Source organism: Mus musculus, chromosome 7 (assembly GCF_000001635.26).
Source record: "Mus musculus strain C57BL/6J chromosome 7, GRCm38.p6 C57BL/6J".
Taxonomy (NCBI): domain Eukaryota; kingdom Metazoa; phylum Chordata; class Mammalia; order Rodentia; family Muridae; genus Mus; species Mus musculus.
The window spans coordinates 72,229,278-72,254,362 of NC_000073.6; the positions used below are offsets into that span (position 1 = coordinate 72,229,278).

Here is a 25,085-nt window from a genome sequence, read left to right on the forward strand (position 1 = left end):
ATAAATATTTAGAAGGCAGGAGCTGGTTTGAAAGCTGTCGGGATTATTACCTTCACACGGAGCTTTTGATCAAGGCTTTGTATTGGCAACACAACTATCTCATCCCAAATTGGGTTCAAGTTCTTATATATCACTTTACTTTTGTACAGTGTCTTCCCATTCAGCTTAAATTTCACATACGGATCGCTCGTGCCTTTAAAAGAAAAGGAGAACAAGACGGAATTTTAAAATGCATGTAAAAATCTAACATCTCTATCAGGTCAAGATTCTCCCTACAATCCCCAGGCCCGAAGCAAGCCAGAGAACACAAGGAGATCAGTGTCTCTTTGTGCAGGAATGGGGAACCTTAGAGGTGTCACGGAAAGGGAGAAATGCTACAATTTAAGGACAAATGACTAATTCCATTTTATCTTTTAGTGGTTGAATATGAATGGGCTCTTTGAGCTCCTTATGTGGTTTCATTGTGTATATGTCACCCCTCAATTGCCCACAAAATAAATTCAAAAAAAAAAAAAATCAAGGCGGTGTCAGGAGTCCTGGGGAGAAGTCTGCCCCTCCTGGGATCAGCATAAAGTCCGTGAAAAGGGAAAGAAGTTACCTCCAAATATTTAGCAGATGGTTGATTCAACAAAATCCTATCCCTTAAAATATAATCATAATAAATAAACCAGTCTCTGTAACCACTGATTCAAAAGATGGTGGGGGGACGGACGGGGGCGGGACTGAGCCTGGAACCTGGGGTGTAGAGATTAAATCAACAGAGTGGGCATTCTTTGCTGCCTCCTCGCACCTGCACCAAAGCTGCATACATTGTCCACACCCACGGCCAGCTGAACTGCACATCAGCCAGACCCTCAGCTGGCCTCAGAGCTGACACAGCCGACCCTAGTGGCCCCTCCTGGGGAGCTTTGAAATGGATGCCAAAGAGAATGAATAGCCCTGGAGTTGATACAGCCCCACCCCACCCCCAAACACAAACCTGATGGTAAATCCGCCTTCACTTTTCTCAGATCAATTTAAAAAAAAAAAGCTAATTTTGTAAACATAACACATGAATTATGTGTCCTGCCTGTGTGTTCCATGGATGTGTGCATCATCTCAAGGGCTAAGGACAGACTTGCTCATTTGTATCAGATCAGTGAAAGGACAAGAGAGAATGAGCAATCAGCAGGGAGATAGGGGAGGCTTGCTCAAGATGTTACTAGCATAAAGCTTGAGACTTGTAAAATTATGGCTCTGTGGTCCATTGTGAAACCCAGCCCTATGAAAATCCATGCAAGGACCTACTGTTGAATTCAGGGCCCCAGACAGGCTCCAGGAATGAATTCTAAAATGAATTTCTTGATATGAAAATCAATCCAATACCATCTACAAATATATCCTAAATTAGTTCCACTACTTTGCTGCAAATGTTCACATGTCATTGAGAAGTATCATTTTTTAACAGGCTGCCGCTTGGGCACATTTAAGTTTTCCATGCGGCTCTAATAGTCAAAAACATTGAAAATAAGTGGACTATGTTCCCCAGCTATTTGAATGGGAGGTGGTATTGCTAGAGAACAAGACAGTATACATTATTCGATGTCAATAGCTTTACCAAAGCAGGAGCTTTCTGAGTTAGCATTCATGTAATACAAGGACACTCACTTTAAACAAAGAAATTAAAATAATCTACAGAGATCATAGGTGTCTAATTCTACCATCTACAGTTTGGCAGCACAGGAACAGAAGCCCAGCCTTCATTTGAGACACAGACCCGTGCTGAACAGTTCTTGAGGGCTAGTAAAAATAAATGCATTCACAGCCACTCAGTGCAATTCTCACTGGTGAGCGAGCATCTGCTCAACCCCTCCTTCAGCAGCTTGAGAGAACACCTCTGGCTAGTCAGGCTTTAACAATCATCCTGATATATATATATATATATATATATATATATATATATATATATATATAAAAGTGGGGGGAAACTATAATAAAAAGAGGCCTTTAATTAAATGAAATTGCCACTCTGGGATAAGACCTTCATGCTTGTCAGCGTACTCTCAAAATAAACACCTCAAACCTCGGCCTCTGTGGTGTCACTTTCTCACAGGCAAGGCATACTGGGTAATCCCCAGGCATCTTGACAGCTACATAATGTTCAAACTGTTTCACGGGTGAATGGCGGCAGTTGCATGAAAGAAAATATTAATGTCTGGAATTAATAGAAAAAAAGGACCAGAGTTTACAAAGCCAAACAAGGAAAGAGGGTGTCAAGTTAGTGCAGTGTTAATTGTTAGAGAAAATTTGCGAGGAGGGGGGAGAGCACGGTGATTTTTTTTCTCTCTCTCTCTCTGAGCCTAAGTGCCTGACTGTCAGGGAAGTGGCATCTCAACTAGGCAGGTTCTGAAAGGGGGCCAGCAGCTCAGGAATGCGACTCCCACATTATACAAATGCTGAGCTGACACCTGAATGGGTGGACTTTAACCTTCTTCACTGGGAGCTTCAGATACAAAGAGTCTCTTATGGTAGTTGATACTTTTAGTGGAGAAGGAGCAAGAACTAGAGACCAGGCTGTGCCTCCATAGAGCCCCAAACCAAGGCTCTCAGGATCCAGGGCCAGTCACCTTCTCCCATACTAGATGGACTGTAGCTTCCATAACAAAATGTCTGCATGTCTGCATGATTCATCCAATCATGGGCAACAACATATTTTTCAATATTTGAAATGTGTCCTTACTGAATAAGTATAGACTTCTGTCATGGTCATTTTCCCACATGCAGGGCAACTATTTGCTGACATGGCATTGATATTGTGTAACTCATCTACAGATGAAGCAACATACGAAGAGAAATGCATGGAGGTTATACAGAATGTTTCTGATAGTTTACATACACCTACACACACATACATGACAGTTTATATGGAATGTTCCATATAAAGGCGGTACATACCCATAGATTATAGACTCAACAAAGACATTGGAACTAACCCCATACAGATGGGGATAGAGGTATCTGTAAGAGAAACTGGTACCTGGTTATAATTCCTGCAGCAGAGAGGTACTAAGTCCACCCCCTAAGAACTATTTGAATCATGGTTGCTCCTGCTCAGGCCCACTAACCTAGAGATGCTCACTTTCCCTGTACCTGTCAGCCATGCCACCAGACCACAAATACTTCTGGTCTCTCCCAAGTCTTGCTGTTTGCTAGATACCCTAGGTGTTGCAAAGACATATCGGCGAAGGATCCTGCTCTTCTGCATCTCATAGCATGGGCACCCTACCACACAGCATGTGGCCCTGGGGAGTGGGAGGTAAGGGTCAAAAGAAATAAACATGGTGTGGAGTTCTGCTCAATAGTAGGTAGGAAATATAGTTCCTACCTCACATGTCAGTGAGGGCTCAAATTAGAGAGGCAAGAGTGAAAAATCAACGTGGGAGCAAACAGGAACAAAGTCTGGGGTCACTGGGGCAGAGGGGCAACCCCAAATATAATTAGAGTTATAATGTTAAGCAATCATGTCAGTGAACCCAGAAATTGAAGAGAAAAAAAAAAAAGAAAAGAAATAGATTACAGCAGGCTGTTTTAAGTCAGAGACCAAAGTGCCCTAAACATGTACAATAAAGGCGTAGTTATTATTCTGCAAGAAATGTGGGTGTTTTATTTCCTGTTCAGCCTTCTTATTTTATTGTTTTTAAGTAAAAGTAACATATGCCTACAACTTTGAAAGGTACAATATGAAACAAAGCCCACATCCCCTAACTGGTCCCCCATCCTATTTGTCTGGTGTGATATCCATATAAGCAGTTTCTTGGGTGTTTTACGGGAAAATATAAGAATCGTTTTTCAATGACTGTATTTTTCTCAAGTCATATGCCCAGAAGCCTGGGTCACACTGACAATCTGCACCTCCTGGTGTATTTGCAGCTAAGCACACCCTTGCTGTGCTGTATCAGTGTGGATAAGTCCTTGAGATTTTGCCTACTGTGGTTAGGAGTTCAGCTGGGCAGGCTTCAATAGCTGTCCTGGAATCCCAGTTCTCTAGCAAGTTTGTAACATGGGGAGTGTGACAGAGGCGCATTCTGGTTCTTTTTTTTTTTTTTAATAAATATTTTTTTAATTAGGTATTTTCCTCATTAACATTTTCAATTCTATCCCAAAAGTCCCCCATACCCACCCACCCCCAACTCCTCTACCCACCCACTCCCCCTTTTTGGCCCTGGCGTTCCCCTGTACTGGGGCATATAAAGTTTGCAAGTCCAGTGGGCCTCTCTTTCCAGTGATGGCCAACTAGATCATCTTTTGATACATATGCAGCTAGAGACAAGAGCTCCGGGGCACTGGTTAGTTCATAATGTTGTTCCACCTATAGGGTTGCAGATCCCTTCAGCTCCTTGGGTGCTTTCTCTAGCTCCTCCATTGGGAGCCCTGTGATCCATCCTATAGATGACTGTGAACGTCCACTTCTGGTTCTAACAGACATTATAGAATTGCTTTCTAAAGCTCATCAAGCTTATGGGTAGGGAAGTTGGCTCTGTGGAAAGGAGACCTCGCTGTTCTTGCAGGAGACCCCAGTTCAGTTCTCAGTATTCACTTGGGGCAGCTCACAGGGGACCCAACACTTCTTGCCTCTGAGAGCACCCACATACATAGCACATAGAGACACACACACCAACCTACAAATAAATATAAAGTAAATCTCCTAAACACTTATCACACTCTGAGCAAACAGTCTTTCCATCTCTTTCCATATTCCTTAATACCGAATATTTTAAACCTTTATTTTAATCTGTTAGCAGGTGAAGGGGGGAAAATAAAACCTACCTCTGTCTCCCCCTCTCTTCAACCCTTTGAGTGGCTTTCTTGTTGTTGCAACATCTATTTGTGATTGTCAATCAGCTTGTTGCTCTAATTACTTTGTTTTCGTTCTGTGGGCTCAGCTCCTCTTCTAGCTACAACTGGAACAAATGCTTCCTTGTGGAAATTGCTCACCAACTATACAGCTTGTCAACTTATTTAACGAGTTATTACTGGCCATAAGTTATTTTTGTTTTTATTTAATGAAATTAACCAAGGGCTAACTTCTGGCTTTGTACTTTCATGTCCTGCTTAGAAGCATTTTCCTCCTTAGCTGTAAGATTTTAAATTAATTCAGCCGTGTTTCTTCCCATTGATTTTTTTTTTTTTTTTTTGGTACATTTTCTTTTTTTACACTTAAGTTTTTGGTCCATCTGGAGTTATTTTAGTACGAAGAGGAAGGAAATTTCGGTTCACTCAGGAGGAGAGTAAAGTGATCAGAGGCAGGCTTTGCACATATAAATCTGACAGCAGCTTATAATTTAGAATGAAGGAGAAGGGGGACAAAGCAAGGACACCTGGTAGCTCAGCCTAGCGCTGTAGGAAAGAGTTGAGGGCGGGCAGTAGGGTAGAAAGCTGAGCTCAGGCCTAAGAACTTCATGTGCGGGGTGGGGGGACTGGGGGACTCAGTAGTTAAAGGGCCTGCTGAGAAATGTTTTCAGATCCCCAGAACCCAGGTCTGTGCAGTGTATGCCTGGTATCTTATCTACAGGTCCAGACTGAGGGAGCAGGGACAGGCACCCCAGAAGAGACGAATTCTATGTATGAGTGTTGGTTCTAATTCAAGGGCCCTACCAAAGAATAAAAATAAATATTTTATAATATAGTGAATATATATTATAATAGATAAATTAAATTTGTTATAGTGATTATAATAAATTATAAATTGTGATAAATATATTTGAGAATATAACACATATAAATAATAAATATATACCAATATATGTATTATTTATATTTATATGTTTATATAATCAATAAATTACATAAATATATTATATACATATATAAATATATATAAACATATATAAATATATTTATTATATAAAATATATATAAAGATGATTCCAGTAATCAAACCTGGGACCTCCAAATTCATACACAAACATACACACATGCCCCATACATAAATGCCTTTAAAAATAGAAAATAAAAAAACAACTGCCCAGATATACTTGTCATCTAGAGTGGAGTTCTACACGATGAGAGGAGTGTGTCACCAGAGCTATTTGAGATGGCTCCTCCATGTTCCTGCTTGGAAAATCTAAAACATACAGTGAAATATTAAACCCTATTAACAGGACCAGGGAGGTAGGTTAGTGAATAAAAGTATTTGTCACACAAACCTGAAGAAATTGGTCCCTTGCACTCTTAGTACAAAAAAAGTGACTTTCAAAAATTGTCCACTGACCCCCACACATATACCTCAGCATGCATGTACTCACCGATAGACAGTATGTGTACACACATACACACGCAAAATAAAAATATATTATTAAATTCATCTATATCTAAACTGGCAGGAAAAAAGGCATAGGACTATGGGTTCCCCAAAAACAGGGATGCTGAAGTCAGTGCACAAACATCTTGTGAGTAACTGTGTAATCTTGAATAATTCGCTCAATTTCCTTGCACTAGACTATTCTCCTTTGTAATTCGAAAAACTACCATTCTCAAAGGATTCCCTTGAGAACAAGCAAGCCAATCTACTTTAATGATAACCAGCTCCAGAAGTTACCAAGAACGCCTCCTCCCTCTTAAGGGCTATTTTTAGCATTGCTATTCATTTACGTTTAAAAACAGAAGAGCAAATAACCACTTATGCAGTTCTAATGTCCATTTACTTTATTTTAATGTCCAAGGTAATTCACATGACTAATTCCTTCCTATAAAGTTTCTTTATTGCTATCTCTGAAGGCCTGGAATTTTCAATCACCTTCTGTTTAAGGAGATGGGAAGGAAAAAAAAAAGTGTAATCTTAAATTCTGTATTCAGGAACTCAGAAATTCCATACATTCAGTAAAACTTCTCTGAAACATTCTTAGGTTTTCTGGAAGGAAATAGCCATATACAAAATTTAAACTTTTAAATCCCCATGAACATGTGGTTTCTTCTCTATCTAAAAATCCAGCAGTCGTTCACTGAGGACTTCAGGGTACTCTGGAAATCTAGTCTGGCAGTATGGGGTCCAGGAGTTCTGTATTTGAGGCTGGTCGAAGAAGAAAGAAAGAAAGAAAGAAAGAAAGGAAGAGAGAGAGAGAGAGAGAGAGAGAGAGAGAGAGAGAGAGAGAGAGAGAGAGAGAGAGAGAAGGGGAGGGGAGGGGAGGGGAGGGGAGGGGAGGGGAGGGGAGGGGAGGGGAGAGGAGAGGAGAGGGGAGAGGGGAGAGGAGAGGAGAGGAGAGAAGTTAACTTCCAGGATAAAAATTAAAATGGGAGGAGACTATGTCAGTTATGGCATCTTCATAGGAGCCTGTGTCCAACAGCAGCTCAATGGAGAAACGCAGACAGAATGATGCCTGCATGCCACATCCTTAATGGTTCCATTCAGAAACCAGAGGGGTACAGAAAGAAAGCGAGCAGTTTCCTTATCACATGAAGAATCACTTCTCACACAGCATGATTTCAGAAGAGTGCCAAGCCTCCTGAGCACACAGCCATCTGCAGATCTGTCCCGGCCCCGGCTTCTTCTGTAGACAGCAGCTATCTGCTTCTGGAATCTGCTTTCCCATTTTCAACCCCAGAAGAGCTGTGTTCTCCTCAATGTTCCACTGCCCTTAAAACACATCTTGCTCATGTATCCACCCTAATTGAATGGGAACAACTTCCCTCCTCTAAGGGGATCACCTAAGTATAAAATCTCCAATGGCTCCGTGAGCAAGCTATGGCCCTGGTTGGACTTTGAGATACAAAGGCCTCAGGGAACCCACAGGTATGTATGGTAGAAGCAAGCACAGATATCCGCTTTACTGAACAATGTTCCAGGATTTAACTTATGGCAGAATTAATTATCTGAAAGTCTTGGTTTGAGCAGAAACTTCCTTTAACTGTTTATGAAATTCATAAAAACCTGAATGAGATAAATAATATAATTTATCAATGCTGCGGCAAAGTAGGGCAGTGAGCGTTTCTGGGGCCGTTGGATTCTCTTAGCCAGAGGACCTCCCATATGGTTCCTCCAGCCACATCCCATACCACCTATATCTACCTTCTGAGAATCCCTTCCCTTTACTACCTGAATTCTCTTTCAATTTCATCTCTTTCCCACCATTAATCTTCCCTGTTTGGCTCCCTGTTGAAGCCTACGCTACAACATATCCTGTACCTATTGTTTTGTTTGCATAACAGTTTTGTAGAGAGCTGGAAAGATGGTTCAGTGGCTAAGAGCATTCACTCTGGAAGATGACCTGGGTTCAATTTGACAGCACCTCACAACTAGCTATTACTCCATTTCCAAATGAATCTGACACCCTCTTCTGGATTCCAGAATCTTCTGCTTCCATGATTTCTAGACATGCCCAAGGTACACATACATACATACATACATACATACATACAAGGCATTCACTCATAAACATAAAATAAAAATAAATTTAAATTAAACCAAATTTTAAACATTTCAACATACTACTTTGATTTTGTCTTCCTAACCCATTGCCAATGAGCCAAATACATTCAAAAACTATTTAAAACAGCCATATCATTCATATATATATATATATATATATATATATATATATATACACATATATATATTCATGATGCATATGTGCATATGATACAACTATCATAACTCTCTTTATATTGGAAAGACTTGTCAATAGATACAAATTCAGTAATTTCAGTAAATTAGTTATTCTGTGAATACAGGCTTGAACTGGTTGGGTTTTGGAAGAATGGTCATGCAGACAATACCTGCATCCCTTTTCTTCATAGGCAACCAGACACATGCATGAGTGTGAACTTCTGTAAATCTCATGCATGACCATCCTTGTAACACTGGAAACAAAGGTGCCAAGTAAAATGAGAAGGCATAAAGACATAGAGGCCCACATACACACAAGCAGAACATAATTGCACAATAGACAACAGAGCAAAATGAGCAAAAGATACCTGAAGTATGTGAGGGGACAAATCACATACTGCACCATGTCTGAAAATGGACACCCTCACCAACAAACATAGAGAATTCCTACACAAGCAGATGAAAAACTATGCTAGGGTAAATTCAAGTCAGTGGTGAAGATGGGGGCAGCAAACACAGGAGGCAGTCCAGACTCACTTTCCTTGGTCCTTCATGAGCACTGAGAAAGGATTATGTGGAAACTGGCTCATCAGAGTGGTGAGCATCATACATCCCAAGCATGGCAGAAGCATGCCAGACCCTCAAAACAAAACTGAGCACCAGCATCCCCCAGTGGGCCCTCAGAAATGGGAAAACACAAAGACTTTTAGGACCAGCATGTCTTGTGGGATCTATGCAGGATGACAAGGGGGCCCAAACTCAGCTGTGTTCCTTTGTGTTACTGTTTTAACAAGCTCTGACACGGTCAGGCATGAAGAAGACACCCAAAGCCCTGGATGGGGTTTGCATCCAAGCAAGCCTTCAGGTTTGCTTCTGACAAGGCAGCCCATAGGTTTTTGTCCTGCTGCACATTCACAGTGAGGATCTCATGCCATCTGGTGTTCAGAGAGGGTATTGCCAGCAAGAAGCAGAGTTGAGAGCTTGCAAAGTCAAAAACTGGGGAGGTATAGATGCAGTGCACTGTGATGCACACCTGACTCTTGCACTAAGGAACACATCGGCAGAAATCCAGCTGAAGCTGAGAAAGCACCGCTGGAACGTATGGCACCTGTGTGTATAGTCATTGAAAAGAGACAGTCTAGTCATTAGGGAAGGAAAGATTTCTTCTAGTTCATATAAAAGTAGTTTTGGGAAAAAAAGCTAAGGTTTTTTGGGGGGGGCTCCGAAAATTGGGAAAAAATAGAGACAGATGAAAGATACAAATGGAAAATGAAAAGAAAGAAAGGAGAGAGAAAGAGAGAGAGAGAGAGAGAGAGAAAGGAAGGAAGGAAGGAAGGAAGGAAGGAAGGAAGGAAGAAAGAAAGAAAGAAAGAAAGAAAGAAAGAAAGAAAGAAAGAAAGAAAGAAAATACATCAGACAGACAGGGAAGATGTTTGGGTTAATGTGACTGATGCAAGGAACCAGAGCCTGTCTAGATGTGGAAATGGAGGGAGGTAGTCTTCAGAACAGGAAGTAAAAACTAACAACATTTTCACAACAGACACATCACAATCCCATCTGTGCACACTGTAGGAGCACACAATCCCAGCAAACTGTAGGAGCAAAGGCCATTCCACACAGAAGAGGATTTGCAAAGATGAAAGGCCAAATCTCAACACACATATTTAAATGTCCAAAATTATTGATGCAAACACTACTTTAAGCAAACAGAGAATAGGGCTTTTCCTCTACCCAATTAACAAAGTTATTCTACAGTCAATGAAGGTAATAGAAGTGAGCCCCCTCATTGCTTCTGATGAGAATAAGCCTTGCTGGGGAGCAAACTGTCACTTGGGTAATGAGGACACTGAGCAAGTCAGGTGATCATGGGACTGGACAAAATCGATGCAAATCTATAACTGACTTGCAAAGAAGCTATGGCCAAAATTGTACACACAGTTGAAGACATGGGCCCATATGTGGAAGCATGGTTTGCAATATTAAAACTTCAGGGCCAACAAGATGGCTCAATGAATAAATATATTTGCCACACAAGCTTAATAGCCTGAGGTCAATCCCCAGTACCAGTACAAGGAAGGAACTGACGGCCACAAAGTTGTCCTCTAAATTCCACATACTTGCTGTGGCATACATGTGTTTACACACATCATGGGAACACACACACTCATGTGAGTATACACACACACATCTATAAACATTAATAATAATAATAATAATAATAATAATAATAATAATAATAATAATAATAACTAATGACATCACAAAGAAAACTACTAGCCCTCAATAATAGCAGGAGTGATGGTTAAGGCCCTCTGGTGGTTGTGGTGAATTTCATTTTCTCCTTTGCAATACCCAAGAGTAGCCAGAAGAGGGCACCAGCTACACAGTATTCTTTTATGTCACCGCTGAGGACTTGGGTAACTGGTTAGCCCCCACATCAAGGGAAAACAAGTTTTAATGTAGACGATGTTAACTTCCAGAAATTAGTGATGTAGGCTATGAGAGGGCATGAGATGAGAGTTTTACCAGGGTCAAGAGACTTCATCTGTACTAGACATTCCAGTCTCCTGTGAGTGGAAAAGGTAAGGCCTGAGCTCTAGCAGCTATGATACCAAACACCACCACAGTCACATTCCTTTCTATGGGAAACTGAGGCAGGATCTAATGGACTCCACACACCAAACAAGTTACGAAGCAGTTGTACTGAAAATAGATACTTGTGTTATATCCGTTCAGCTTTAATTCTCAATGACCTAAAACACTAGACTGACTAGGGCCACACCCAATACACAAGATGCAGTTTTTCAGACCAAAAGTAAGAAGGAAATATGGGGTATAAAGGAGGAGAATAAATGTCATAAAAACGTGAATGGAGAACAAGGAGGGGGAGGGGGCCAGAGAGAAACAAACCATTACTGAGTGGGAAATGACCAGGATGCTTCTCCCAAAAGACTGAACTCAAGACCACGCCCAGACAACGTGCACCATCTGAGGCCCATGCCACAGCAAACAAAGCTGTCTGCCAGAAAAAGAAAGGAAAGGAATCCCTTAGTTAGCTACAGCATGCCCATTGCTGGGGATGCTGTGGTGTGGTCAGAGGGACGTTAGAAATCCAAAGAAAAGTCTACACTAGAAACAACCCTGCCGAGGCCGTCTCTGGTATATGTCCAGATTTCTAGAGCTATGTAGTTAAAGCTCTGGGTATCACATGACACTATTCTTATGTCCATAATTATTCATGTTTACCAGATGAAAAGGAGGAATGGAGGGGGGAGAAGGAATGGAGAGGGATAGAAGAACGAAGGGGAGGGGGGAATAGAAGGGGGAGAGAAGGAGAGAGAGAGAGGGGAGGGAGGGGCACCACAAGAAGACCAACAAGCATCACATAAGCTGGTCCTGGGTGGCAGCTGCATGCCACAGGACACCAGCACCAAACCTGCTCAGCATCCTGAGCCGCGGTGCCTTACTGAATCTTTCCGAAGAATACACGACAACTCTGTGTAGTAATGAACTTCGTAAAAACGTCCCAGAAAAATCTCAACATTGTCAAAGTAGAAGCAAAAGACTCAACATCCGCAGGTTGCAGTTCTCAGCCCTGGCCAACAGAGGCACTAGAGAGCCTTGGAGGCTCCTCTCCCATTGACTCCTGTGGGTGGGGTCAAGACCCCTCCCCACCTCCAAGTACAGCTTTGTACTTTCCTGATGTTGTCTGAGCAGTATTCCCCTGAAACTGAGTTTTCACCCGACTACCCTGGAGAAATACCAAAACGATGACTTTGGGTTGCCTAATATCTCCAGATGCTAAAGCAGTAGTTTGTCCTTTTACCAAGTTACGACCTAGACAGTTCTATTGAAAGCATGGACTTCAAACCTAGATGACTGCTTCACAACACATCTGCATTGTTCTAGCACTGGTTACAGCCACTATGCTATTGAAAGACTGGTTTTGGAGGATGAATCCAACCATTAGATCATAATATTGTTGCAGACCAAGGTCAGAAACTTAAATAGCTGGGTTCAATCTATCCCAATGTCTAGTTTGTATTTCTCTAGTTTATGTTAATGCAGTCTTAGCAGAGCATTACCATGTTCGTTTGCGTATGAATTCTTTATAGGTATCGGTTACATGGCGTACAGTTAAATGGCTGTAACTTGTGGGTCTTGAAGCCTAACATAATCAATAGCGGGCCTTGTATATGAGTTGTTTGAGAGCCTACATCTAGAGAGAAAACTTCATAAGCAGGAATGATTTTGTACAAATTTAAAACAAATGCTGAGCTCTTTAGTAAAAAAAAAGAGTGATTCACCAAAAAATAACTTCGGTCACCAAAACCTACAGAATAAAACTGCACTGAAATTAATCTTCTAGCTGCTCCCCTGAGTTGAAGGGGAACTAAAGCATTTGAATACAGTGCAAAGCCCCCACTGTAACTGAAAGTTAGTATCTGATCAATTAGATGCATGTAGGTTTTCACATTAAAAATTAAATTTGCTAGAGAGATGGCTCAGTGGTTAAGAGCACTGACTGCTCTTCCAGAGGGCCTGAGTTCAATTCCCAGCAACCACATGGTGGCTCACAACCATCTGCAATGCGGTCTGATGCCCTCTTCTGGTGTGTCTGAAGAGAGCAATGCTAAATACATAAAATAAATAAATAAATCTTTTTAAAAAATTAAATTTATTATAGCACTCAATAAAAAAGAAAATACAAATACACTTCTCTCTTGTGAATAATGACTACACATTCTCCAGTAATAAAGGATGAGCCTGAAGAACACTCTGTTACGTGAAATGAGCCAGGCTCAGTAAAGTAAATGCTCTATGCTCTCGTTTATATGTAGAATTTCAGAGAAATTGAGAGTAGAAGGGTGGATACCACAGGACAAGAAGAATATGGGGAAAAGAGAGGGGGACAGAGGCTAGTCACGGGCATAAAGGCACTGCTGGTGGGGCAAGAAGTTGTGGGGCTGTGTTACCCGGTAGAGTGAGTATAACCAACAGTAACACATAACATGTTTTAAACAGAAAGGACAGTAACTGTTCTCCCAGTGACGAGCTGAGAAGTGGCTAAGGTGATGTGTAAGACAACGGTGCAGATATGATCATTACATATATTTGTGCATTCCTAAACATAATACCCCATAAACATAGGTCAACAAAAATTTAAAATGAAAACTGCATACTTGTGCATGGGGTATCGTTCCATTCCCTCGATGACAGGACAATGGCTTCATCATCACTGAGGTGCACTGACCAATGTACAGGGATGTGCAGTGATGTTAGAATGATGTACTAAGAATTAGACAGCTAGAGAACTCATGTACATAGAGAGGACCAAAAAGATCAGAAGAAGAGCAGTTGGCTCACAAAAATGATGCAGGGCCAATGATTGTTCCATACTTACAGAGTTGGAGGGAAGAAAAATCCCAAAATTTTTATATATCATATATAGTATATGATATACAATATAATAAAATGTATATTATATTATATAATATATATAAACTCTGTGTGTGTCTGTGTGTGTGTCTGTGTCTGTCTGTGTGTGTATACCAGGCCTCAAAGTTAAACACATTCTCTCCAGAATGCTGTTCACATCTGAGGAAATTGTCACAAAATGGACTGACAGTAGTCTTTTTTGACAGAAGCAGTCACTGGAACACTTAGCAGGTCCAGGGTCAGATCATCTGGTCGTGGTCACTTTGTATTAATTAATGATCACATCTCAGGTATGAAGATCTAAATGGCCCTTCTCACTAAATGACTATGAGAGGTATATGTGTATGGCAGATATGGAACTCAAGAGACTTAGATGACAGATAAGAAAATGTGGGACTGAATGACACTCTTTTTACTGACAAATACAATGTGGCATCGTGCTTTGAAAACTCCAGATGAAAGGACATATTTCACACAGTTCTGACAGGTAGATGAGAGCAGAAGTGTGGAGGAAAGGGCACAACACATACAAGTAGTGTGGAGAGGTGGTAGGAGGGTTCTGGGGCAGAGGCAGGGTGATTAGGAGATGCATGTGTGTGGCAGGTGAACTAGTCATGCTCCAGGCTTGGAGGCAGCAGATATGAGAATCAGGGGCTGAATGCTATCCTATCAGCCCAGGGACTGCAGCAGCCTGCACATAGCAGAGGACTAATTGATGCTCCCTTGTCCACTGCTGTTACAAGAGGATCAGCCAAGCATGTGTGGATAAACAGGAACAAACAGCATGGGCTGTAAGCCAGAAAGGAAGCCCTTAAGTGGCAGGTGGCAGGAGCCGGTCAGAGGCAGAGTAGGAAGAACCCAGCAGGTACTACCTGTTCGCCCTGCCCAGCTGCATAGCTCAATCCTCTTAACTGAGGCTAGGCCACAGTGAACGCAGATGGCAGCCATAGTGGGGCCCAGAGAACACAGAGAGGATGGCGTGCTTCCTCAGAGACTCATATATGCAAAAGATAGAAAGCAACATGTTGAGTTTAAAGACAGGTAATACGTTTGTGCAGAAAACCATGGATTATCTTGAAGATGTGTTGTAAAGTAAAAAACAAAACTTATTGCACAACAATATGGGTATTGTGATCTCAAGTTAATTTAAACACGTATACGTATATAGGAAATGTATAGAGACTTGTAAAAAAAAAAAGGCAAGCAAAGAAAAGACAAATAGATGGTTGTTATTAGAGGGATGTAGTTCTCTCTGGGATCCTGTGGGAGGGAAGAAGTCTGAGGCTCTCTGCATCAATCAGCCCACCAAACAGCATCGTTTTTGAAATCCATTCACTCTTTTCAATAAAGTGGTAAATCCAGGTGACTATCTTTCTGGATTACTTGTTATATTCCAAATATAAATTACCATGGATATTTGTATGTGTTGTTACTATTACTTCTTTTAAAAAGGATACCAGCATTTATCCATTTTGTGCAGGGTTTCAAACTTTAATGTGTGCTTGGAGCAGACAAAAGCTTAGTAGAAGGAAGGGAGCAATTCCATGTTTCTGGGTTTTCATGGCTATGTCTCTTCCACAGCCCTCTCCTAATTTTGCCTCTTCTGCTTCACAGCTATCATGACGTGAACACTCTCACTGCTCATGTGGCAGGGTGTACTGCCTCTGCTGAGGCCCAATGAGATGTCATGTGCCAGGGTGCAATGCCTCTGCCCAGGCCCAATGAAAGGGAGACAGAGCAACCCGGACCCAAATCTCTGAGACTCTGAGCAAAAATACACCTTCCCTTTTAAAGGTTATATTAGTTATTTCTCCAGAAATCAAAAACTGGCTGACAAATAATGTTTATCATTTTCCTCTCTAAATTCCTAAGTGAATCCTCATCCAAACTTCCTCAGAATGTGACAGAGTTTAGAGATAAGGTATTGAAAGAGGTTATTAAAGTTAAATAGAGTTTTTAGTGTATACTCTACTCCAGCATTCATCACTTTTAAATAGCACACAGTCAATGTGTGTGGAGGACTCTGAGGCTGGAGGTCCAGTGTGAGCGTTGAGCTCCTTTCTAGTCAATGTGGGATGGACATCGGTTAATACAAGCCTTCATACCAGGGCACAGAGAAGGCCTTTATGGCTACTGAGCAAGCGCACAACAGACAAACCTTACCACAGCGATCCCGGACCACGAGGTTGCGGCCTTCCTTCAGGTGTATGGTGAGGAGGTACGCGAAGGGGCTGGGGAGGTGACTCACACAATCACTGGCTTCTCCAAGAGTCTGCACAGAAGAAAAGGACATCTGAGACTGGGATACGAGACCAAGCAAGTAACTGCTTACTCTACTAGGGAAAGACTAAAGTCACACTGGTCAACTATGAACCCCAGCTCTCATATACTTTGGTTTGATGACTTGGTTATGACTGCATTATTAGACAATTCTTTTTGCATTTTCCCCAATAGGTTTTTATTTGATTTCAGAGATAATCACAAGATGAACCTTCCAACAATTATATGAATGGCATGTCAATGTCCGAAACCCTTAAACTCCTTTATTTATTGTGAGATTTCTTACTATAAAACTGAACACTTGGACTGGAGAGATGACTCAGCCACTGGACATTTGCTGTGTAATTATTGGACTGGGGTTCCAGTCCCAACACCCACATAATAAACCAAAAATATTCTATGCATATCTGCAACCCCAGCTCCTAGGGAGGTGGAGACAAGAGGACTATTAGGGTTAGCTGAATTCCAGCCTACCAGAAAACATGTGCGTCTGGGTGCAGGGATAGGTTCTGCCTCAGAAGCCCAAGTGGAACGTGATGGGAAGTGATGTCCCCCTCCAGCCTCCAGGTGTTTAATAAGTACACCCCCATGCACAGGTATGCATGCATACATACATATATATGTACACACACAATGGGGTGGGGAATAAACTAATTAGAAAAATAAGGATGAAGCACTGGAGAAGAAATAGCAAGAAGAGAGGAGAATGGGGCTGGTTCCCACAAAGGTGTGTCCATATATCCACCTCAGCTGTTGAATGTCTCCCACGTCTTGTTAATAGTCCCACCAATCACCACCAACTCTAGTAGACTTCCTCCACACAGGCTACAATGTTAACTCTAGGCTTGAGTCTAAGTCCCCCAGGCACCAGTCTAAGTCCACCAGGCACCATGGTGACCTCACCTGTGTCCCCACGCCCACACTTGACCGGCTCACCTCAGTGGTCTCGGCTCAGGCACATTTTTCTTTCTCTCTTCAGTCTCTACTCACCCTGTCTCCATTTCTGCTCTAATGCTCTCCCATCCCCTAAGCTCTGTCATTTCCCTCTCCAGGAAATCAACTGTCATGGGCTACGGTCACAAGTCCAAATCTATTTTTTGAATACGTATGAATCGTATGAATCCCATGCAATGTTTGACCGTGTTCAAATTTCTGCCTTTCTTCAAAGGGGACAAATGGAATGATTTATTATTCCTTCATTAGGCATTCAATCAATTGATCCTGTGGCTGCAGCCGTCTGCCCTTGCCGAGCTTCTTTTCAAAGTTTCAGAGGGCTTCAAAAGGCTTTGTCCTCCTTCCTACCAAACTCAGTTGCATAGCTACTGTGTGTACTTTTAGACAAATCTATTCCAGGCTAACCAATCAATAAACCTGAATTAATTTCTTCCAGCTAGAAGTTACAAGATGTGTTCCGATAGGTGGGCAGCCTGCCATATTCTTTAAAGATAAAGAAGCAATGGAATACAAATAGATGGTAAGAAGTATTTTCAATGCTGACATCAGTGTTAGTTTGTAAGGACTATCACTCACAGATTCTTCTTCAAAATGCTGCGATGTCATAGAAGCATTCAGATCGTCATTGCCGTGAGTCTTCTACAAACATAAAGAAAAGCCAGTTTTAGGAAAGCAAATGAATATTGACTGCGATAGTATCGTACCTCAATCATTTGGAAATCTGATATTTGCACACCTACTTTCATGTTTGTGGGAAACTATGCTAGCTGTGTGACAAGAAGAGATGAACTTAGGAGTGTCTGTCAGGCCATGCCCTCTGTAATCTAAGTCTTTGATTAGAGCATGGTTCAGGACCTAAATTATGAGTAGATGTATGCACAAAGCAAACAACTTGTATTCTCCTGAAGATCAGGAGGGCACACCATCAACTCCCTTCCCAGGTAGGACTGTGTGGCCTGCAACCACCAAAGTAAACTGTGCTACCCATACCCCAGAGAACTCACAGTGTCCACAAACCCATTCAATATGTGATTTGTGAAACCCTTTTCCAACTAAACACCATAGGTCCCACAACTATCCAATCACTAATAGATCAGAAGCAAAAATTACTAATGAATGACTTTACAGAGTAACACATGGGTTCTAGTATGAATGTCACCCATGCCCAAGAAGGGATGGGTGACAGAATGTACAGGTAAGCAGGCTGCTTGGTTGATTCATATGTGAACAGATGAAGGAACATCTAGAAGATCTGGGGACTTTGCAAACTTAGAGAGCAGAGTAAGAGGGTGACACTTTCAGGAAAGCAGAGACAGGAGAAGGCAGGTTGTATATGCATCTCCCCTGGAAATCTGAGCATGCTTTGCCTAGCACGTCAGCCTGGATAATCACTTGTGTGAACAAAGATAGCCTTTTTGGTTCTAAGAAGGGATTGCTAAGTCCAAGGTTATAAATCAATTTTGGGACAGGCAGTAAGCCTACAGAGATTGCTTAGACTATAATTATACCACTGACTTGCAGGCCATGCTTGGAGTCACAGACAATGTAAGTCTTACTTTCCACTGGGGATATGTTAAGTGTCCTTCTCTAAGACAAAGACTTCCAAATGTTGGGATAGTTTCATAACAAGAGGGCTACTTTTCTTCCCACTCAGTGGTAGGTGAATAGTTTCTAACAAGCAGAGGTTTCCTGCCCCACCACCTCTGGCTTTGGTAATATCCAGGAGGCCACAATGTAAAGAAGGAAGCCTGCATACCAGTGTGCTTTCAGCTAAGAAGCAAAGCAGCCCTGGAGATCTTAGATTCTACTGTTGTCAAACATTTCTCTGTCCTTGCCAACCCTAGGCCTAATGTCCCCAGAGCATGAAACCATCATGTTCAAGTCATATGAACTCACCTAGGAAGAACAGAGGGAAACTTTCTGAACTCTGAGTTTCCCCATGCACTTCATTTACCACACCCAAACCCACATGCATACGATCACTGTCCAAGCATTCAAAGGTGCCCTAAACCGCCTTGTGGGAGCCATGCTAATGACAGACAGGAGTGCAACAACAGGTCGGTCCAGTGCCAGCAAACCTCTCCTTCAGGTTATTACTCTTGGTTTGGTTTTGGACGTTTCTAAATCCAGGTAAGATAGGGACGGCCATCATTTTATTAAATTTTATTAAATGAGTCAATATTCCAGCTGACCAATCCTGTTTCAAGGCAGTCCTACAATGCTAATAGGGCTGGGATCAGAATTTCAATTTGTTATTAGCCAAGGGTCATAAACATTTATTTATTTATTTATTTATTCATTCATTCATTCATTTGTCTGTATTGTGTGTGTACGTTTGTGTGTGTGTGTGTGTGTGTGTGTGTGTATGTGTGTGTCGTACCTACATGTATGCACATGTACCATGTGCATACCTGGTGCCTTTGTAGGCCAAAAAAAAAAAAAAAAAAAAAAAAAACAACTGATGCAGGAGCCCCTGGCGCTGGAGTTAGGGAAGGTAGTGTGCTGAACCTGGGTTCTCTATAAGAATAGCAAGTAATTTTAACTGCTGAGTCATCTCCCTGGGCCCTAACCTCCATTTTGAATTGGTGGATGGCTAAGACACATTATATCAAAGCTCAGGGCTCTGTGTAGAATCTCAGTGTTCGCCTTACTCTAGTTAGTGGTGACGTTACTTAAGTGAAGGAATTAGTCTACAAATATGCCATAGTTTATATACTATTGAAAGATGAATGCCAAGCCTCTATCTAAATACACTGTAAGTTTTCCCACTTATAGTAGCAAAGAAATTCCATGTGAGCAATGACATTAATTCAACATTATGGCCGGTTTTACTCACAGAAGTCACAGAACTTAAAGTTATGGTTCCCACAGCCACTGTAACTGTCACACACCATATATACACAGGGAGGCAAGAAAATGATTACCATAAGAACAGCAAAGCATTCCATATGCACAAGGGGACAACGTACAGCCACTGGGAGACACATAAATTAGACTATTCCTGTGTACTCTTGCACAGAACCCACTGAGAGGAATCCACAATGTGCTTATATCCTCCGTAAACCTAATAACTAGATGTATGACTTCTGACTCTGTGACTTAGGAAAGAGAGCACAGTTAAAAGTATGTCATAAAGAATGGGTGATATCCCAAAATCATTAGATGTTGGTGTCTATGTTCTCAATAACAATAATCAAGCATACTATATTTGCTTTAATTTATCACAAGTTAACTTACCACACAATGAGGTTATCATATTGCTATGAGTGTGGTGACTTTAAGCAGGTGTAGATTTGAACAACTGCTCTATGATCAGGACACATAATTCCAGCACTCAATAAACCCCTTCATTCTATCCCACTTTGCTAAAATTTTCATCCTCTTCCTCACCCAAGTCGATCACTGATCTATTTCTGCCATGTAATTTTGTCATTTAAAGATTAACCTCTCCAAAAGAATCATGCAGTATGTCAACTCACAGAATCTTTCACTTTGCTCAGTGCCGTTGAAACCATCCAAATACCCATCCTTAATTACCAAGTAACATTCTATCTCAGAAGCATACAGACTGACGAACTAATGATTTTAAACAGACTGGTTTTTTTAATTTGTATTTTTTAATTAACTATTTTCTTATTTTACATTTCAAATGCTATCCAAAAGTTCCCCATACCCTCCCCCCCCCCCACTCCCCTACCCACCCACTCCCACTTCCTGGCCCTGGCGTTCCCCTGTACTGAGGCATATAAAGTTTGCACGACCAATGGGCCTTTCTTTCCACTGATGGCTGACTAGACCATCTTCTGATACATATGCAACTAGAGACATGAGCTCGGAGTGGCGGGGGAGGGGGGATACTGGTTAGTTCATATTGTTGTTCCACCTATAGGGTTGCCAACCCCTTTAGCTCCTTGGGTACTTTCTCTAGCTCCTCCATTGGGAGCCCTCTGTTGTTGGGAGCCATTAAGGCAACGCTATTGTCCTGATCTCTGAATTGGGCCCCTTCCCCCCACCCCACCCCCCGAAAAGAAAAGAGGGTAAAAAGCGGGCCATCGGAAGCACCACTCCAAGAAAGTCAGTGCCGGATGTCCTGACCTCAAGATGTACCCTGATACCACCAAGTTCCTGCTTCCCCTTGTAGTCGCCAAAAGAAAAATTTCCGCTGCCCCATCCCTCCTGTTGAGAAGTACTTCCTCTCTTTCTGCTGCCCCATCCCTCCTGCTGAGGTGCATTTCCTCTGCCCCATTCCTCCTGCTAAAAGGCACTTCCCCTTTTGCTTGTGTATTTAAACCTTGGGCCTGGCTAATACATTTGGGGGTCTTGATACAACTTCAGAACGGTTTCCGTGTCGTTACTCGTACAAGACCCTCATCTCTCTCTACCCCCCATTTCGTTATTAGGAGGAGGTCCCCTCGAGATCCTCGAATAACTGGACCTGCTGGACGGGTCACTCTGTTCTATCCAGTTCCATCCAATAGATGACTGTGAGCATCCACTTCTGTGTTTGCCAGGCACCGGCATAGCCTCACAAGAGACAGCTATATCAGGGTCCTTTCAGCAAAATCTTGCTGGTGTATGCAATGGTGTCTGCATTTGGAGGCTGATTATGGGATGAATCCCTGGGTGTGGCAGTCTCTAGATGGTCCATCCTTTCATCTCAGCTCCAAACTTTGTCTCTGTAACTCCTTCCATGCATGTTTTGTTCCCAATTCTAAGAAGGGGCAAAGTGACTACACTTTGGTCACACTTTGAGGAATTGATACAGAAAATGTGGTACATTTACAAAATGGAGTACTACTCAGCTATCAAAAAGGATGAATTTATGAAATTCCTAGGCAAATGGATGGACCTGGAGGGCATCATCCTGAGTGAGATAACCCAATCACAAAAGAACTCACACAATATGAACTCACTGATAAGTGGATATTAGCCCAGAAACTTAGAATACCCAAGATACAAGTTGCAAAACACATGAAACTCAAGAAGAACGAAAACAGACTGTTTTTAAGCACATACTCAGGAAAGGATGGATAGTTTTGAACATCATAAAATCTAGTACATCTCACCAAAATATATTAAGACCTATTATCTGCTATCTAACATGTGTGTGTGTGTGTGTGTGTTCATCTCTCATGCAAAGCAATACTGCCTTTAGGCAGGTGTCATTTCTTTGATTTGGCTTTAGTGTCACATGAGTTTACACTAAGAGCTCCATTCTACTTTCGTGTACTGCCATATATAGGAAGCTAATCCATAATTTGTGTCTCATTTAGATGTGAATCCCTGACTTAAAGAAATAAAAGTTCATTAAAACCCAGCAGGGCTTTGGTATGTTTGAGATGGATACATACATACACACATACACACACACACACACACACACACACACACACACACACACACACACACAAATACATATATCACAAGGCCAGAGAAATGACTGTTGGTAAAGTGCTTGCTGATCAAGAGGGAAGACCTGAGTTTGGTTGCCAGATCCCATGTATGGAGCTGGGCAGTGTGATATTCATTTATAAGCTCAGTACTGGATAGAAGAGACAGATAAATCTCTATGGCTTCCTGGAAAGCAGTTTAGGCTATTCGGTGAGGTCCACACCATTAAGAGACTCTGTCTCAGCAATCATGGTGGTCATCTCCTGAAAAACAATACCTAAGTTTGACCTCTGATGTCTAAACACATATAGACATGCAACTACATGTACATAACTATGAGTACACTTTTATGTGTGCATGTGTGCCCATGTGCACACACACTCACACATAGACACACACAAAAAAATCTTGTTACCAAGGATCTTGAAAGCAAAACATTGGTATGAGCAAATGAACGTTTCCATTCACTAGCTGATGATCTTGTATGACTACTACCTTCCACATGGCTGTCAGAAGACCTTGCCATGCAGTATACTCGAGAACCAAAACAAAGTGTGTCATGCCTGAATGCCTGATTTCAGCAGGCCAAGACATACACTCACATGCAGAAAAGTTGGCAATTCATTGGCTGAGATCAATTGTTTCATTTTTAAGACTAATCCATGAAGGCATATGAGCATATACATGAGTAGTACGTGGCAGATAATTTAAATTCTGTATCCCACTTTAGGCTTTCAGCACTATGAATATTTAAGAATAGAGGATCGAATGCAAACATCTGCTAGACAAAGGGATTAATAACATAGGCAACAGGAATATGAGGGCAAGATAGGCTGGATAGGGCATTAAGCAGTCACAGGAAACAATGAAAGACTAAGGAGAAGACATCTAACAATCAACACATCAACTTAATCTTCCCAGATTCCACCTCTGCACAAATGATCAGCAGGTCCTTGGCAACTCTGTCAGGGTCTATCTTTAGCTTTCTTTCACCTCCAAGATTGTCCCCCAAAACAAAACTGCAGAATGCCATCTAACTTAACCCTCAATATATAAAGTGTGTGTGCACAGACATGCCTGTGATGTTATAAAATTCTACTCAGCAAACTACAGCCAAAGGTTGTCATTGTATTGCCAATTTATGGTAAAGAACTGAGAGCCAGGAGGCCAAACAGTCACTAACAAGCCACAAGAGATTTAAGTCTTTGGGGAGACTTTAAGCCCTCACTCTTCAAAAAAGCACAGCTGTGTCAAAAGCGTCTATAACAGCCACTTTACCAGACACACTGGGGAATAGAAACACCCTGTAATGAATAAGGACCCAACTCAGGGCGACCTAGACTCACATTCCTTACTAAACAAGGATAAGTCAGAATGACCTGGACTCACACCCACTCGGGCTATTTCTTTGTGTCTTTGAATATTTTTGCTTACACATACAAACAGGGAGACTTAAACAACTTGTATTCATTACCTCTTTGATTTTGATGTAATTTCCAGTCTTTACATGGCCAGGAAACTTTCATTGCTATCGAATTGTTTGATATCCCCACATTCAATTAAGCAATGCCACAGTTAAGAAGCTAGGCTTTAGAATACATTGTATGTACCAAGGGAACACCAGGTGTTAGCACATTCCCAACCCAACAGAGACTGTTAATGGGGACCAGAGTATCTCATGGTAGCCTTAGCTTGAAGGCAAATGCAGATATCATAAGCATATTCATCTATGTATGTATCTACTTATATATGTGTGTATACATACATACACACACACATACATACATACATACACACACACACACATATCTCTGCATGATTTGTACAAATGCTCAGGGGAGAAAATTCCATTGCTAGTCGTTGGGAAGCTAACAACAGGGAACATCTTCTACACAACTAACAACATACTGATTCCTATCCAAAACTGACAGAAGATATCTCTCAGTAAAGTAAAAGCACGCTGCTATGAAGATGAATGCAGGGTGAGCACATTGCATACAGAGGTGGGAAAAACACCATAAAGAAGAGAATGTTCATTCAGTGTTAAAGCTTATGGAGGATGTCTAGAAGAGGGGAACAGAGGGGTAAGGAAGAGGAAATAGATGAGAAATGAAAAAAAAAGACTTCTTATATTGGGGGATGGTTTTGTGTACTGTGAATCTCAGGGCCCAGAGATCTGATTGCAGTCTGAATGTTGGCACTGTTGTGAGTATTGGAGCATCTCCTATTGCAGGAATGTGTAAAAAGTGTTTTCCATCACCTCTGATTGGTTAATAAAGAGCTTATTAGTCAATAGCTGGGCAAGAGGCAAGGGGAGTCAGGGTCGGCCCAGAGAGATAGAGACAGGTGTGCACAGAAGGGGAGATGGACTGTGAGGATTCACCATGAGCAGGTAGCCAAGAGGATGACCATGAGGACACACATGGAGCAAAGCCAGCTA

General features: G+C 41.7%; 1 protein-coding gene across 5 annotated transcripts in view; it reads right to left on the reverse strand.

Moving 5' to 3' along the window:
• The window catches only part of Mctp2 (multiple C2 domains, transmembrane 2), a 229,290-nt gene that overhangs the window by 151,451 nt on the left and 52,754 nt on the right, over positions 1–25,085 (reverse strand). For 4 of the 5 annotated variants that reach the window (XM_030242581.1, XM_006540899.3, NM_001024703.1 and 1 more), the window contains 3 exons: positions 17,831–17,893; positions 16,184–16,292; positions 51–193 (listed from right to left, as the gene is read on the reverse strand). In XM_030242581.1, the coding sequence (XP_030098441.1) occupies positions 51–193; positions 16,184–16,292; positions 17,831–17,893 (315 nt within the window). Of the gene's footprint in view, positions 1–50; positions 194–14,892; positions 16,293–17,830; positions 17,894–25,085 lie in introns of those variants that run through there. The other variant, XM_006540901.2, reaches the window with a different exon arrangement.